Source organism: Gopherus evgoodei, chromosome 2 (assembly GCF_007399415.2).
Source record: "Gopherus evgoodei ecotype Sinaloan lineage chromosome 2, rGopEvg1_v1.p, whole genome shotgun sequence".
In the NCBI taxonomy this organism is placed as follows: Eukaryota; Metazoa; Chordata; order Testudines; family Testudinidae; genus Gopherus; species Gopherus evgoodei.
Window position 1 is genome coordinate 227,684,670 of NC_044323.1, and position 14,771 is coordinate 227,699,440.

Sequence of the window (14,771 nt, forward strand, 5' to 3'; positions counted from 1 at the left end):
ACAATAAGGAGATTGCACTACAGGACCTGTATAAGGAGAACTGAAAAATACTATTTTTCGCAAATATTTACACTAAAAAGATAAAAACAGGGACACAGGCAAGGCTCTGTGGTGTCAGAGCTGGGAAGGGGGACACTAAGGAAGGAAACTGGAATCATGCTTGCTGGAAGTTCACCCCAATAAACATCGAATTGTTTGCGCCTTTGGATTTCGGGTATTGTTGCTCTCTGTTCATGCGAGAAGGACCAGGGAAGTAAGAGGGTGAAGGAATAAGCCCCCTAACAGGCTGGAAGTATTTTGTTGGCAAAAATTCCAACAAAAAAGGGCAAAAGAGTGTTCACACATACTGACTTTTAGCAACAAGGCTGTATCAACATAGCCTTGTCTCTAGACAAACCCATAGATGGGATTAAAAAAAATCTGAAGTGGGAAGAAGGGAAATTATTTAGAATTTGGAGGTGAAATCCGTGAGTGAAAGGAACCTCAAAACCCAACATAAAACCATGAAGCCACTGCTCATTGGAGTGTATGTTAAAAGACTGAAACAGTAATAAAACCATAGAAAAATCACCAAATAATTAGAATGATCTGTAGGGTCAGAAATGCAAAGAAAGGCCTAGTTAATTGAAAAATACAATTTTTTCTGAACTCACTAACAGTTTAACTTGACTTAACAATGCACTGTCTTAAATATTGGCTTTGGAGATGCTGGGTTATTTTCTCTTGCTTCAGTCTGATAGGTCAGTGTGATAATCAGAGATATGTGAAGGGCCATGGTTTTCCTCTAAACCTTCTGAGTTGTTTCTCAGCCATTTTTATGAGTCCAGACAGGCCTACTTTAATTATATTACCTCAGTGGTCTGCTATAACATATTACCAAGGTTCAATACAAAGTCATATAAAAGTAAAAATGCATAACACAGATTTATTTAGAAATGCATTGATTGACTGCTGTGTGCAGTAATATAGTGACCCTGGGTCTTTGAATGAGGCTTTATACTTGGGGGAAGGGGGGTGAGGGGGCGACCAGCAAGTCGGAGGTGAGCGGGTGGGCAAGTGGCAGGTGGGCAAAGAGGCGAGCAGTGAGCCAGCAGGGGTTCTGGGGGTGGGCACGGGGGTTTCTGGAAGTGGAGGGAGGAGGTGAAAGGAGGCGAGTGGTGGGTGGGGGACTGACTAGGAGGGATGCAGCAAGGCAGCGGGGGGGTCTGGGCGTGAAGATGGATGTGATGGTGAGGCTGAGCAGGGAGAGGGTGGGTCCTATTTTACTGCTGTGATCTGGTCATTCTGCATGCCGTTTCTTTCCCCTCTACACTGCAGGTTTCCACACACTGTCGGTGCCTTCCTAGTGTGCCATACATACAATTATTTGTTTTAATTGAAAAATTATTAATAACATATCACTCCCCCCCAACCTTCCTTTTCGGCCCGCAGCTGTTTCGGCGGGGCGGCACTGGCGAAGGTGGGTTTGTTTCCGCAGGGTGGGCAGCGGTGGAGGGGGAGAGTGTTGTGTTTCAGAGGGCTGGGGAGGGTGGTGTTTCGGAGGTGTGTGTGAGGGTGCGGGGTTCAGCCCTCAGCTGTTTTCTTTGGAGTAATATGGCCCTCTCTGCTTTACGAGTTGTGCAGGCCTGATCTAGACTCAACTGGCTTTCATAAATTCAGTAATCTCATTGGTCACGTCAAGTATGACCTAAACACAAAACCCATGAAGTTAGAGACTGTCCTTGTTCACTCACAGACAGTGAGGATATAGGGAAGAATACTGTTGGTAAATCAGACTTTAAAATGATAAATTTCAGTGACTGAGGGAGACACAGTCGATAGTTCAGATGCTCAGCCTGATCAACACAATAAAAGTGAGCTGGTGTTAAAACTGCTTATCAAATCTACCTCATCAGAAAGAATCGACAGTGTTGTTTTCTGTGATGGGTTCCCCCTCTGCTGGGGAGCCACCTGGAACTGGGACACCACTGAGCCCCCCTGACCCACCAGCCTGGGCTCCGTCTCACACTGTGCTGCTGTGACAAGTTGCTAAGCTTTCCAAACCTGCACTTTTAATCAGCATACACACAGGGTAGGGACACACGCAGTTGTAGTAACATGCAGACGGGCTCTCTCACCAGCCCCTGCACAGAAAGGCTAAACAGCTAGTCCACATCCCAGTTCCTAAGGCAGCAGGGCCGGTGCTACCATTAAGGCGAACTAGGCGGTTGCCTAGGGCACCAAGATTTGGGGGCACCAAAAAGCGGTGCCCCCAACTTTTTTTTACAGTGGTTCCTCCCCGAGCGCGCGGTTGCTGCTCCACTTCTCCTGCCTCCCAGGCTTGCAGCACCAATCAGCTGTTTGGCGCCGCAAGCCTGGGAGGAGAATTAGAGCAGGGCTGCGTGCTCAAGGAGGACATGGAGCAGAGGTGAGCTGGGGTGGGGAGGTGCTGCATGGCTCTGGAGGTAGGGGGAGCCTCAGGGCAGTGGGGGAGCTGCCGCAGGGGTGGGGGCGCCTCAGGGTGGAGCGGGTGGGATGGGGAGCTGCTGCAGGGCTGGAGCGGGAAGGGCACAAGGTGGAAGTTTCGCCTAGGGTGTGAAACTTCCTTGCACCGGCCCTGTAAGGCAGCCATCCCCCTTTGGAGGGTAAACCCAAAATTATACCATCTTGTGCTGCCCAGGGAACTGTACAACATAAGCTCATGAAATCTCTCTCAATGTGGAAGAATCTGATAATTTTAATCTTTCATCATATGGAAGCTTTTCCATGGCTTTAGTCCTCTGCAATGTCCTTCTTTGGACCTATTCTGTTTCTGCTTTATTATTTTTGAGAAGAAGCAGTGAATGGAATTGAACTTCATATTCAAAATGAGAGTATGCCATCCAGTTTGTGTACATTGCACATCTATTTTTGTCCAGATGTCCACTGTGACACCTTTTTCTTAACTGGTTACAATTTATTTAGAAATATTTTATGTTCATGAGCAATGTAGTTCAACTTCTGCATTTGTCTACGCAGAACTCTTCATTCTGGTCTTACATGGGCTAGTGCTTAAGTAACTGTAGTAATGGCTCAGGCAGGGGGCCAAGAAATGGTGTTGGTGGACTCAACACCCTATAGAATTGGCATAAAGGAGCAGCAGGAAGGGTTGGATAACATATATATTATATTAAATAATACAAATATATTCAAACTAAATTGTTTGTTTAGCATATGCAGGGATCAGTATTGCATGGAAGGAAGACATCAAATAATGAATCAACTGTCAATTCAGAGAAAGGAGGAAAAAAGCATCTGCACATAAAAACAATCCTAACTAAAAGCCCTCATATCTCAAAATTAAAAAATCTGCAAAGAAAAAGCCTTTAGTTATGCACACTAATTTTCTTTGTTTTGGTAAGAGTCTGTACTTCCTTCTTGACTTTCTGGGTGACGGATGTGGAGAGAATATTCGGCTGAGATCCAAAAAATCATTTAAAACTCTGCCTAGAGATGCTCCAAACAACAAGGTATCATCAAAGTGTGCTTGGATGAGGATGCTCCTCATTGTAGGATCTTTATCTGGTACAGCCCACCATGTGTTTTAAGTATCAGAGGGGCAGCTGTGTTAGTCTGGATCTGTAAAAAGCAACAAAGTCCTGTGACATCTTATAGACTAACAGACATGTCTGACGAAGTGGGTATTCACCCATGAAAGCTTATGCTCCAATACATCTGTTAGTCTATAAGGTGCCACAGGATTCTTTGTTGCCATGTGCTTTAAGATTCCAGAATTTTACATAGGAGACAATCAGCCAAGAATCTGGGAACAGCACAGGCCAAGCTGTATAACAAGCTGGAGGTTGTCTTTTTCTGGGGTGGGGGTTCCTATTGATTACTTCTTCTGGGGTTGAATGAGGAATGAGATAGAAAGCAGTGCAGACTATGGCTACACGTACAAGGGCAGCTCTCAGAACAAGAAAGGAAGATCCAAAAATGTCATCTAAGAACACACTTTCAAATTTTCAGGCATTGACTCATGAACTCCAATAGACTTCCTGCTGCATCAGCTGAGCTGTAGGATGGAAAAGTTGGTCTTTGAAACTGCAGAAAATGTGTAAGCATCAAGTCCTATTGCATTTGGTATCATTTTAGTAAAGTTCAGTTGATGGACCTTTGATTTAGTTAACCCATGTCTTTTTTTTTTTCCAAAGAATATGCATTTCATCACCTCTGAACTTTACAAACCAAATTAAGTGACAAGGGGAAAGCAGTTTACATCATGGGTCAATAGCTAACAGAGAAGCATGTAAGTGCTTTCACAGTGAAAGTACTTTTTAATTGTGGTAGCATGACCAACGTAAAAATACCAGTCTCTACTGCATGGGAAATAGAGATTTAGAATTTAGGAACAATCATTCTGGATTATTTAAATAGGAAAAGAAAGCTTGTGGTCTCCCTCAGACTCCAAGGGACTAGCCTGACTGGGCCCAGGGATTTTGTTTGCTGACTCTAATTTGTGGAGCTCTGACCTAGGGCCCTGAGGTCCTCCTTATGAACTTTCTTAAAAAGACTATTACTTCCCTGATCTTATTGAAGAAGACATATGTGTTTTATTAATTTTTTTTTACTTCCCCTGTCTTGAATCCTTTACATAGTAGCTTATAAGAGATCTGCTCTGGTCTGTGTCCTATTCTGACTGGCTGCACATGAGTTTCACAATGTCCTACCCAGACTCTGTTTGGAAAGACAGTTCCAATACCATTTCGTGTAGGCAATTCACTTCAAGTGCCAGCAGAGAGTGTAGCCAATTCACAAAAATAAATATGCCAGAGGAACATTTGGTAGCAGCCTCCCAACAGTGGGGAGCAGGCAGGATAACCCAACTATAATGGCCAGAGTAGTAGATCTTTGTGTAAGAGAAATGCTGTTTTTCAAGGAGCATCTCTTTCTGTTTTATTCCAGACAAAGACACCAGGGATACCTGCTTTCATTAGTGATTTTTACTTTAAAAAAATATTAACCAAAGTTGTTGTTTTTTTAATATTGAATGCTCAGTGCTTTTTTTGCCTCTATCTTCATAGACAAGGTCAGCTCCCACACTGCTGTCCCGGGCAACACAGTATGTGGAGGAGGTGAACAGCCCTCAGTGGTGAAAGAACAGGTTAAGGACTATTTAGAAAAGCACAGGTCCAGATCTAATACATCTGAGGGTGCTGAGGGAATTGACTGATGTGATTGCAGAGCCATTGGCTATTATCTTTGAAAATTTGTGGCGACTGGGGGAGGTCCCAGATGATTGGAAAAAGGCAAATATAGTGCCCATCTTTTAAAAAGGGAAGAAGGAGAACCCAGGGAACTACAGACCGATCAGCCTCACCTCAATCCCTGGAAAAATCATGGAACAGGTCCTCAAGGAAACCATTTTGAAGCACTTGGAGGAGAGGAAGGTGCTCAGGACAACATGGATTCATCAAGGGCAAGTCATGCCTGACCAACCTGACTGCCTTCTATGATGAGATAACTGGCTCTGTGGATATGGGAAAGCAGTGGACGTGATATAGCTTGACTTTAGCAAAGCTTTTGATACAGTCTCCCACAGTATTCTTGCCAGCAAGTTAAAAAAGTATAGATTGGATGAATGGACTATAAGGTGGATAGAAAGCTGGCTAGATTGTTGTGCTCAATGGGTAGTGATCAACAGCTCAATATCTAGTTGGCAGTCAGTATCAAGCAGAGTGCCCCAGGGGTTGGTCCTGGGGCTGTTTTATTCAACATCTTTATTAGTGATCTGGATGATGGTATGGATTGCACCCTCAGCAAGTTTGCAGATGACACTAAGCTGGGGGGAGAGGTAGATATGCTGGAGGGTAGGGATAGGGTCCAGAGTGACCTAGACAAATTGGAGGATTGGGCCAAAAGAAATTTGATGAGGTTCAACAAGGACAAGTACAGAGTCCTGCACTTAGGATGGAAGAATCCCATGCACTGCTACAGGCTGGGGACCGACTGGCTAAGCGGCAGTTCTGCAAAAAAGACCCTGGAGATTACAGTGGATGAGAAGTTGGATATGATTCAACAGTGTGCCCTTGTTGCCAAGAAGGCTAACGGCATATTGGGCTGAATTAGTAGGAGTATTGCCAGCAGATCGAGGGACGTGATTATTCCCCTTTATTTGGCACTGGTGAGCCCACATCTGGAGTATTGTGTCCAGTTTTGCCCCCCCCCCCCCACTATAGAAAGGATATGGACAAATTGAAGAGAGTCCACCGGGGGACAACAAAAATGATCAGGGGGCTGGGGCACAAGACTTACGAGAAGAGGCTGAGGGAACTGGTGTTACTTAGTCTGCAGAAGAGAAGAGTAAGGGGGGATTTGATAGCAGCCTTCAGCTACCCAAAGTGAGGTTCCAAAGAGGATGGAGCTTGGCTGTTCTCAGTGGTGGCAGATGACAGAACAAGGAAGAATGGTTTCAAATTGCAGTGGGGGAGATCTAGGTTGGATATTAGGAAACACTTTCACTAGAAGGGTGGTGAAGCACTGGAATGGGCTACCTAGAAAGGTGGTAGAATCTCCATCCTTAGAGGTTTTTAAGGTCTGGCTTGAAAAAGCCCTGGCTGGGATGATTTAGTTGGTGTTGGTCCTGCTTTGAGCAGGAGGTTGGAATAGATGACCTTGTGAGGTCTCTTCCAGTCCTAATCTTTTATGATTCTATGATTTTATGAATACAAAATAATATTTAAGGACTGAAATTACTAACAGAATAGACATACCACTCTAAATTTACAACAATTACATGTTTTAAAATATAGTAGGTCTGTCAAACAATTAAAAAAATCAATCATGATTAATCGCAAGATTTAAAAAATCATGATGAATCAGTTTTAATCACACTTTTAAACAATAACAGAATACCATTTAGTTAAATATTTTTGAATGTTTTCTACATTTTCAAATATATTGATTTCAATTATAACACAGAATACAAAGTGTACAGTGCTCTCTATTTATTTTTATGACAAATATTTGCACTGTAAATACAAAAGAAATTGTATTTTTTTCAATTTATCTAACACAAATTCTGTAATGCAATCTCTTTATCGTGAAAAGGCTACTTAACATAACTGCACTCAAAAGTAAAATAGTGTAAAACTTTAGAGCATACAAGTCCTACTGGTGGAGCATGCTGTCAGAAGTCTTAAAAGAGGAACACTCCAATTCTGAAACTACAGAGCCTGAATCATCAGAAAAGAAAATCAACCTTCTGTTGCTGGCATCTGACTCAGATAATGAAAATGAATGTGTGTCGGTCTGCACTGCTTTGGATCGTTATTGAGCAGAACCCGTCATCAGCATGGAAGCATGTCCTCTGGAATGGAGGCCAAACCATGAAGGGGCGTTTGAACATTTAGCATATCTGGCACATAAATACCTTGCAACGCCAGCTACAACAGTGCCATGTGAACGCCATCAGGTGACGTAAATAAGCGGGCAGCATTATCGCCCGTAAATGTAAACAAACATTTTTCTCTTATCGATTGACTGCACAAGAAGTAAGATTGAGTGGACTTGTAGGCTCTAAAGTTTTACATTGTTTTGTTTTTTAGTGCAGCTATGTAACAAAAAAAATGTACATTTGTAAGTTGCACTTTCACAATAAAGAGATTGCACTACAGGACCTGTATAAGGAGAACTGAAAAATACTATTTTTTGCAAATATTTACACTAAAAAGATAAAAATAATAACACAAAGTGAGCACTGTACACTTTGTCTTCTGTGTTGTAATGGAAATCAATATATATGAAAATGTAGAAAACATTCAAAAATATTTATAATACATTTAAATTGGACTTCTATTGTATAACAGTGCAATTAAAACTGTGATTAATTGCAATTACTTTTTTTAAGCAAGTTAATTTGTTCTGAGTTAATCGCTTGAGTTAACTGCAATTAATTGACAGCCCTAAAATATAGTTATCAGTGAAGTATCTGGCAAAAGCTGGTTGGTTTAACAAAACATGGCCTTTTAATAAAAGAAATACTCCAAGGGAGGGGATATTCTAGGGCTGTTTTCTTGAGACAGGAGGTTGCCTAATAAAGGAACACACTCTACGCTGGAAGTTTTGCTTGTTTCAACATACAAAGAGTAGATTCAAAGTCCTGCATTTCTCCTGAAAAAGCACTGGTACTATAGGTGAAGCCACATCAGTGATAAGAACAGCGAGACATTTTTAGATAGAAGTCAAGTGTAGACAGCCAAGGAGTAAAACAGCATCAGCTATCAAGAGCTCGTTACTAGCTCCTTGGGCTTAAGAACCAATAGCTTAGAGCAGTGTTTCCCAACTGGTGTGCCATCCGAACAGGTGTGCTGCGGAATTCTTTAAAAACTACGCATAAGAACAAAAATACCTTCCCTTGTATTTTAGTATCAGAGCCAGATCGCACTCTATACTTTTGCTTTCCAGGGCAAGGCCCAGGGCCGTCCTTAGGCATAGGCAGAATAGGCAACGGCGTAGGGCCTCACACTGCCTGGGGGCACCACTCTGCAGGCAGCCCAGACAGTGTAGAAGCAGGGCTGCTGGGTCCTAGAGAGAGCCGAATGCTGCACAGTCTGAGGAATGGGATTGGCTGCTGGGGTCTCTGGGAAGGGGAGGGAGTGGGGGTTGGGAAAGGAGCTCACCTGTGAGTGTGACTCTTTCCCCCCGGCTGAGGTCAGGTGAGGCAGGCTCTGGAACCAGTATCCTTTGTTGTCTCCCATAACATCCATTCTTCTCCCCCCTGCCTCACGGAGCACCCCCTCCTTTCTCCCTCCTCCCCAGGAGCATCCCTCTCTCTCTCCTCCCTCCCCTCTGTCAGGGCTAGGTTGGGTGAAGTGCTGAGAGGGAGGGGAGACTGACTGGCTGGCTGCCTGCTGAGGAATAAAAGTGAAAGTAACTCACTTCCTGGGCAGGCAGCCAGAATTGGAGTGTCACAATGCCTATATAAGACAAAGCCCCAAATATCGGGACTGGCCCTATAAAATCAGCACATCTGGATCTGGCCACCCTAGCTGGGGAGCGCTTCTCCCCCAGGCTGGCAGCTGCCAGCAATCCATCTCATCCAGGGGGAGCTGCACAGGGCAGGATGAGCTGCTGTGGCTCCATGGGTGCCCTGTCCCTGAGATCAGATGCTGTGCTAACTTCACCATGGTCCATAAGGCTGGTGGTGGTGCCCATCGGCGTGTGATTGGACCTGAGGGTTTGTTGCTGCTGTTGCCACTCTGCACCCCAAGAGGTGGATTTTGGGGTCCTGCAGTTTTCCACCTATCTCCTCCTCTACTGCAGCTGTTGGACCAGCAGGCTGGGGGGTGAGCCAAGCGTGAAAGCAGTACTGTGTTGCCATTTAGATTGTCATTTAACAACTTTGTTTGCCAAAAATTCTTGCTAACAATCCTGAATCCAGTTTCAATATTTTTTTAAAAAAAAATCAATATCTTAGCCAAAAACAGAAAATTAAGTTGTTGACAATTATTAGTGACAGGTTTGGTTTGAGGCAGGGTGTGGGCCAGTTTTCATCAGAGAAACAAAAAATGTTGACTGACTTTCCTATAGCCTGTTACTCCTGATAAGAGCCCTCCAACAACTGTAATATGCTCATCTCCTTACTAGTGTATAAAGCAGGGGTCGGCAACCTACAGCACACGTGTCAAAGGTGGCAGGTGAGCTGATTTTTGATGGTATGCAGCAGCAGGCTGAGCAGCTCAGCCCATCACTGCTCTGGGGTTCCGGCTGCTGCCCTATTGCCAGCTGGGATACCAGCCATCGGCCCCACTCAGCACCTGCTGCTGGCCTGGGGACCCCCAAGGAACCCCAGGCTGGCAGTGGGCTGAGCAGGCCAGCTGAACCACTCAACCTGCTGTCAGCCTGGGGTTCCATTCACTCAGCCAGCAGCGGGCTGAGTGGGCTGGTGGCGGGCTGAGCAGGGCCGGTGGGGGGTTGAGTGGCTCAGTCTGCTGCCAGTCTGGGGTGCCAGCAGCACTCAGCCTACTGCTACTCCGGGGTTCTGGCTGCCGGCCCCTTGCCAGTCAGGAGCTCAGCCGCCAGCCCCACTCTGCCTCCTGCCAGCCTAGGTGAGCAAAATCCCAGGCTGGTAGTGGGCTGAGGGGGGGTTGGCGGCCGGGATCCTGGCTGGCAGGAGTTGGTGGTCAGAACCCCAGACCAGCAGCGGGCTGAGCAGGGCCTGGGATCCTTGTCTAGGGTTCCAGCCACCAGCCCGCTGCCGGTTTGGGGTTTCATTTACTCAGCTGGCAGTGGCCTGAGCAGGACCGGTGGTCAAGACCTCAGATAATAACAATAGTTTATTTATATAATATAGACATAGAGAGAAACCTTCTACAAACATTAAAATGTATTACTGGCACGAGAAACCTTAAATTACAGTGAACTTGGCACACCACTTCTGAAAGGTTGCCGACCTCTAGTATAGAGTGACCATATGTTGTACTAAGATTCTCCTGCTTTTTTTTCCCCTTGTGAGTCAGTATAACTTTTGCCAGACCAGAAGTTGGGCAGCCAATGTTTTACATTTTCACAATGTTTTCTCCAACTTTCATAAAGTAAATACATAGTTAATATGAGTTAAAAAGGCCAGGGACACTTCTTTGTGAAGAATCTGTACAGCAGATCATGCCCATAGACGATCCAGAAAAGAAATTTGAGGTTGAATTTTTTAATGTTGTGATGGATAAAGCAGTATCTGCTGTTGATGAAAGGTTTAATACCTTGCAAGTACACCATGAACAGTTTGGATTTTTGTATGACATAACTAAATTCAAAGAAATAGGAAAACAAGAGCAACTAATGACAAAGTGCAAGAATCTAGAGAGCCTCCTGAAGCATGGTGATAGTTTTGATTTAAATGGACTTGAACTGTACGAAGAATTGAGTATACTGTCATCAATGTTGCCACATGCAAAATCGGTGATGGACACTGTACAGTTTATTCATACCCGCAAACCTGTTGACATATATCCTAATGTGTACATTGCCACTCGTATTCTACTGACAATTCCTGTAACAGTAGCATCAGGAGAACGGAGTTTCTCAAAACTAAAGCTCATTAAAAACTATCTCCGCTCTACAATGAGTCAGGAACGCTTGACTGGTCTTGCTGTTCTTGCGATCGAACAAGACACGACTTTGTCTTTGTCATATGATGACATTATTACTGATTTTGCAGCCAAAAAAGCCAGAAAGATTGCTTTTAATTAAAAACAAATCTTTGTTTCAATACCTCTTCATATAAATTTCCAATAAAATTTTGATAAATTAAAAAAATATATTATTTGCATCATTCTGTCATATCAGAATTTTTTCTATAGTGCTGCTTCTTTAGTGCTAGTCCATCAGCATTACAGTGTGCTTAATTAAGTTAAACTGGTTTTAATAATGTGAATGTGGCAAGTTTTCCAATACTATAAGCTTATGTTTGTGTTGCTAAGAGCAGATCAGGCACAGGGGCACCAGTTTAATAATCTCGCCTAGGGCACCATAAATCCTAAGGCCGGCCCTGGCAAGGCCCCTTGTAAATATTATGCATGCGTCACATTCCATTCCCCAAACCAAAGTTAAGCTAGCAAATTTGAGTCCTGTGGAGTGGGAGAAGGAGAGAGAGAAGGAAAGGAGGGAAGCTGCCTTCTGATTGGCTATCTTCCTCACTCCCTCACCGCCTCCATGAGCAGAGCAAGCAGTCAGAGCTCAATCTTCCTCCCCTTGCCCATATCCTGTGTGAGCAATGTGTTGGGTCCTCTGCCCCCCCCCCCCCGCAGCTGCTGGCCGGGGGTAAGGGGAAGAGCCCCTGGCGCTGCACCCCCCAACTTGGAAGTGGAGCAGGACTCCAGTGCAGCCCCCTACCATTCGGAGGTGGGGAAGAACCCCAGGAGAAGCAGAGGTGAGATGAGGGGTATGGGTGGTGCGTAACAGAAGCTGAGGGAATCTAAGCCTCCCCAAACATCACACCACTGGGGGGGGAGGGAGGAAGGGCAGAGGCGGATTACTCCACTGGTCCCCGGGGCCCATGCCCAGGGACCCTGGCCAGTTTGGAGCCCATGGAAAAATCTCCCCCCACCACAGCCCCTGGGCTGGAGAAGCTCTTGTTCCCTGCCACAGCCCAGGGCCATGGAGTTTTTCCAGTCTTAGGGCGGCAGCAGGGGGGTGGAGAGGTAGAAAGGAACAAGTTAGGGGTGAGGCCGCAGGGGAAAGAAGTGGAGTGGGGGCAGAATGGGGGCAGGGTCGTGAGGGAAGGTGCAGAGGGTGGGGCCACATGCAGAAGGGGTGGGGCCTCGGCTGAAAGAAGTGGGGCAGAGGCTAGCCTCCTCAAGGGGAAGCTTCAACCGCCGCCCATGATGAGGGGGCTGAACTGGAGGGTGGCGGCTGAGTGTGAGATGGGGGAACTCAGGGGATGGAACTAGTGAATGCTGAGGACAGCTGAGTAGGCAGAATGGTGGAGCCTAGGTGGGGTGTGTGAGAAGGGGGCTGGAATGGTGGAGGGTGAGGACAGAACTGATGGGGCTGGGTGGAGTGGAGCAGAACTGGGGTGAGGTGGGGGCTGAACTGGTGAAGGGGGAGGACAGAACTGATGGGGGCTGGGCACAGAACTGATTTGGAGACTACAGACTGTGAAGCCAAGGGTGATAAACTGCTTAAACCAAGGTGATAAGAGGGCAAGCTTATTTGGGGACTATATGATGGTGTGCCTCAAAATAATTAAAGTATCAAGGTGTGCTGCAGCAGAGAAAAGATTGGGAACCATTGGCCTACAGTTGAAAACCTCCATCATTCGTATTATCTTTGATGGCTCAAAATGCCTAAGAAATATCACCCAATTCTCATATCTGTCAGTGAACCCCATCTGAGTGTAACTATAGTTCAGCCACAAAATGTTCAGGATACCAGTTTTTAATAATAAAATGATAGCACCTCACAGTACACAATAAAAAAATATTGTTAACAGCACTTTAAAGACACCTTTCAAAAATATTCATAAACTATCTTTTGCGTCAGCCTGAAAACTGAAATTTGTTTCCTAAATGAATTTTCCTCCTTCTTTCATTGCTGAGCTATTGGAATTTTCTTTTTTACTCCCATATAAAGTTTGCTTTGAAAAAGGAATGCACAAAAAAAGTACATGGAATGGAATTTTTAAACACATAAAAGAAAATGTAGGTCAAACTTTGGTTCTATCAGATTTCAAAACATGCATATAGCAGGGGTTCCCAAATTTGGTTCACAGCTTGTTCAGGGTAAGCACCTGGAGGGCTGTGAGACGCTTTGTTTACCTGAGCGTCCACAGGTACAGCCACTCGCAGCTCCCAGTGGCCATGGTTCGCCGTTCCCAGCCAATGAGAGCTGCGGGAAGCAGTGTTGCAGCTCCCATTGGCCAGGAAGCAGTCCCGCAGCTCCCATTGGCTGGGAATGGTGAACCGTGGCCACTGGGAGCTGTGAGCTGCAAGCGGTCGCACCCGCAGATGCTCAGGTAAACAAAGCATCTCATGGTCCACCAGGGGCTTACTCTGAACAAGGCGCAAACAATGTTTGGGAACCCCTGTCGTAGTCACCTATTGCAATAATACATATTTAGTGTTTAAAGGGGAAAAAAAAATCTCTTACCATGCCATAGCTTTCCATACATACTAATTATGCGTGACACCATTAGCCTTCCATTGTCCCATGATTTATTGGAAAAATCATCATCTAGGCTGTTCTTTCTCTTGTAAATGTGAAGGCAAATATTACAAAAGACGCAAACGATAAACCAGAGTAAATGAGGAAAAAATAATATTGAGAGTGACACACACAAAAAAGAGCCCATATAATTTGGATAGTGGTAGTCCAGATCAATCCATTCTTTTAATATGTAAATCAGCCAGGTTGAGTTGGTCACAGATTCCTGCCCTGAAGTATAGGATTCACTTTTACTTATCATCTTCTGTTTAAAGAAGAATTAGGCAAATTGAGTCAAGCTCTTTTTGTAGTCAAAGCAGCTTCTTAACTTTGCCCCTAGAAAGAAAGAACACACTGTCATTTATTCCTACTACTGCCACCAGAGAAATTACACATGTGCTTTCATTATGTGTAATTAATTTCATTGTATCGGTGTCCTTTTGCTATGTTGCTCCTAAGCAGGTGTTGCTGTTATGGGGAGTGTCAACAATTTACAGTAGAGAACATGTTCCCTGGGGAAATGTTGTGCTTAAGGTGTTACAGCAAACAAGCATCTACTGTATCCTGTTTTTCTCATGTGAAGTAGGATTTTGACATATGCTTATGGATGCATACACAACTATTTTTAAACACATTGCAGTAGTGCCAGAAGAGCATCAGCAGAAGAGGGGACTGACAGCAACAAAGGAACCCCTGAGCAGTGATGGACTGAAGTGTTGTGAAAGACGTGTGCAATGGAGTTGGGGGCAATCCTAATGGAGATTAGGGGTTGGTCAGGGAGGGAGAACTAAAACTGATAGATCAAAGAGAAAAGAGTTTTTATCCAGAACAAGATTTAATGGTGGCCATCGTGGTGAGTGAAGGAGTTTTCTAGGGCTGAAGATCAACTGCAGAGGGGAAGATGAGGAAATGAGGCTGAGGAGGCAGCAACTAATGGGTCAGAAGGGACATCAATGTGGAAGATTAAATCAAAGAGTGTGAAAGAGGAAGACTGTGAGTAGAGTCAGAAGGAAAACTAGGAATCATAGAGGAACATGCAATGGTCAAGATAACAAAATAAGGAAGGAACTTGCTCCTTCCTAGATGATTTTCTCCCCACTTGCTTCTCTTCC

The 14,771-nt window shown here is 44.8% G+C and overlaps 1 protein-coding gene across 1 annotated transcript in view; it reads right to left on the reverse strand.

Annotated features, from left to right (window-relative positions):
* Window positions 1-13,921, reverse strand: part of LOC115646794 (transmembrane protein 68-like) — a 66,049-nt gene extending 52,128 nt beyond the window's left edge. The window contains exon 1 of the mRNA XM_030553111.1: window positions 13,606-13,921. Coding sequence (XP_030408971.1) covers window positions 13,606-13,921 — 316 coding nt within the window. The remainder of the gene's footprint in view (window positions 1-13,605) is intronic.
* Window positions 13,922-14,771: the final 850 nt, after the last annotated feature.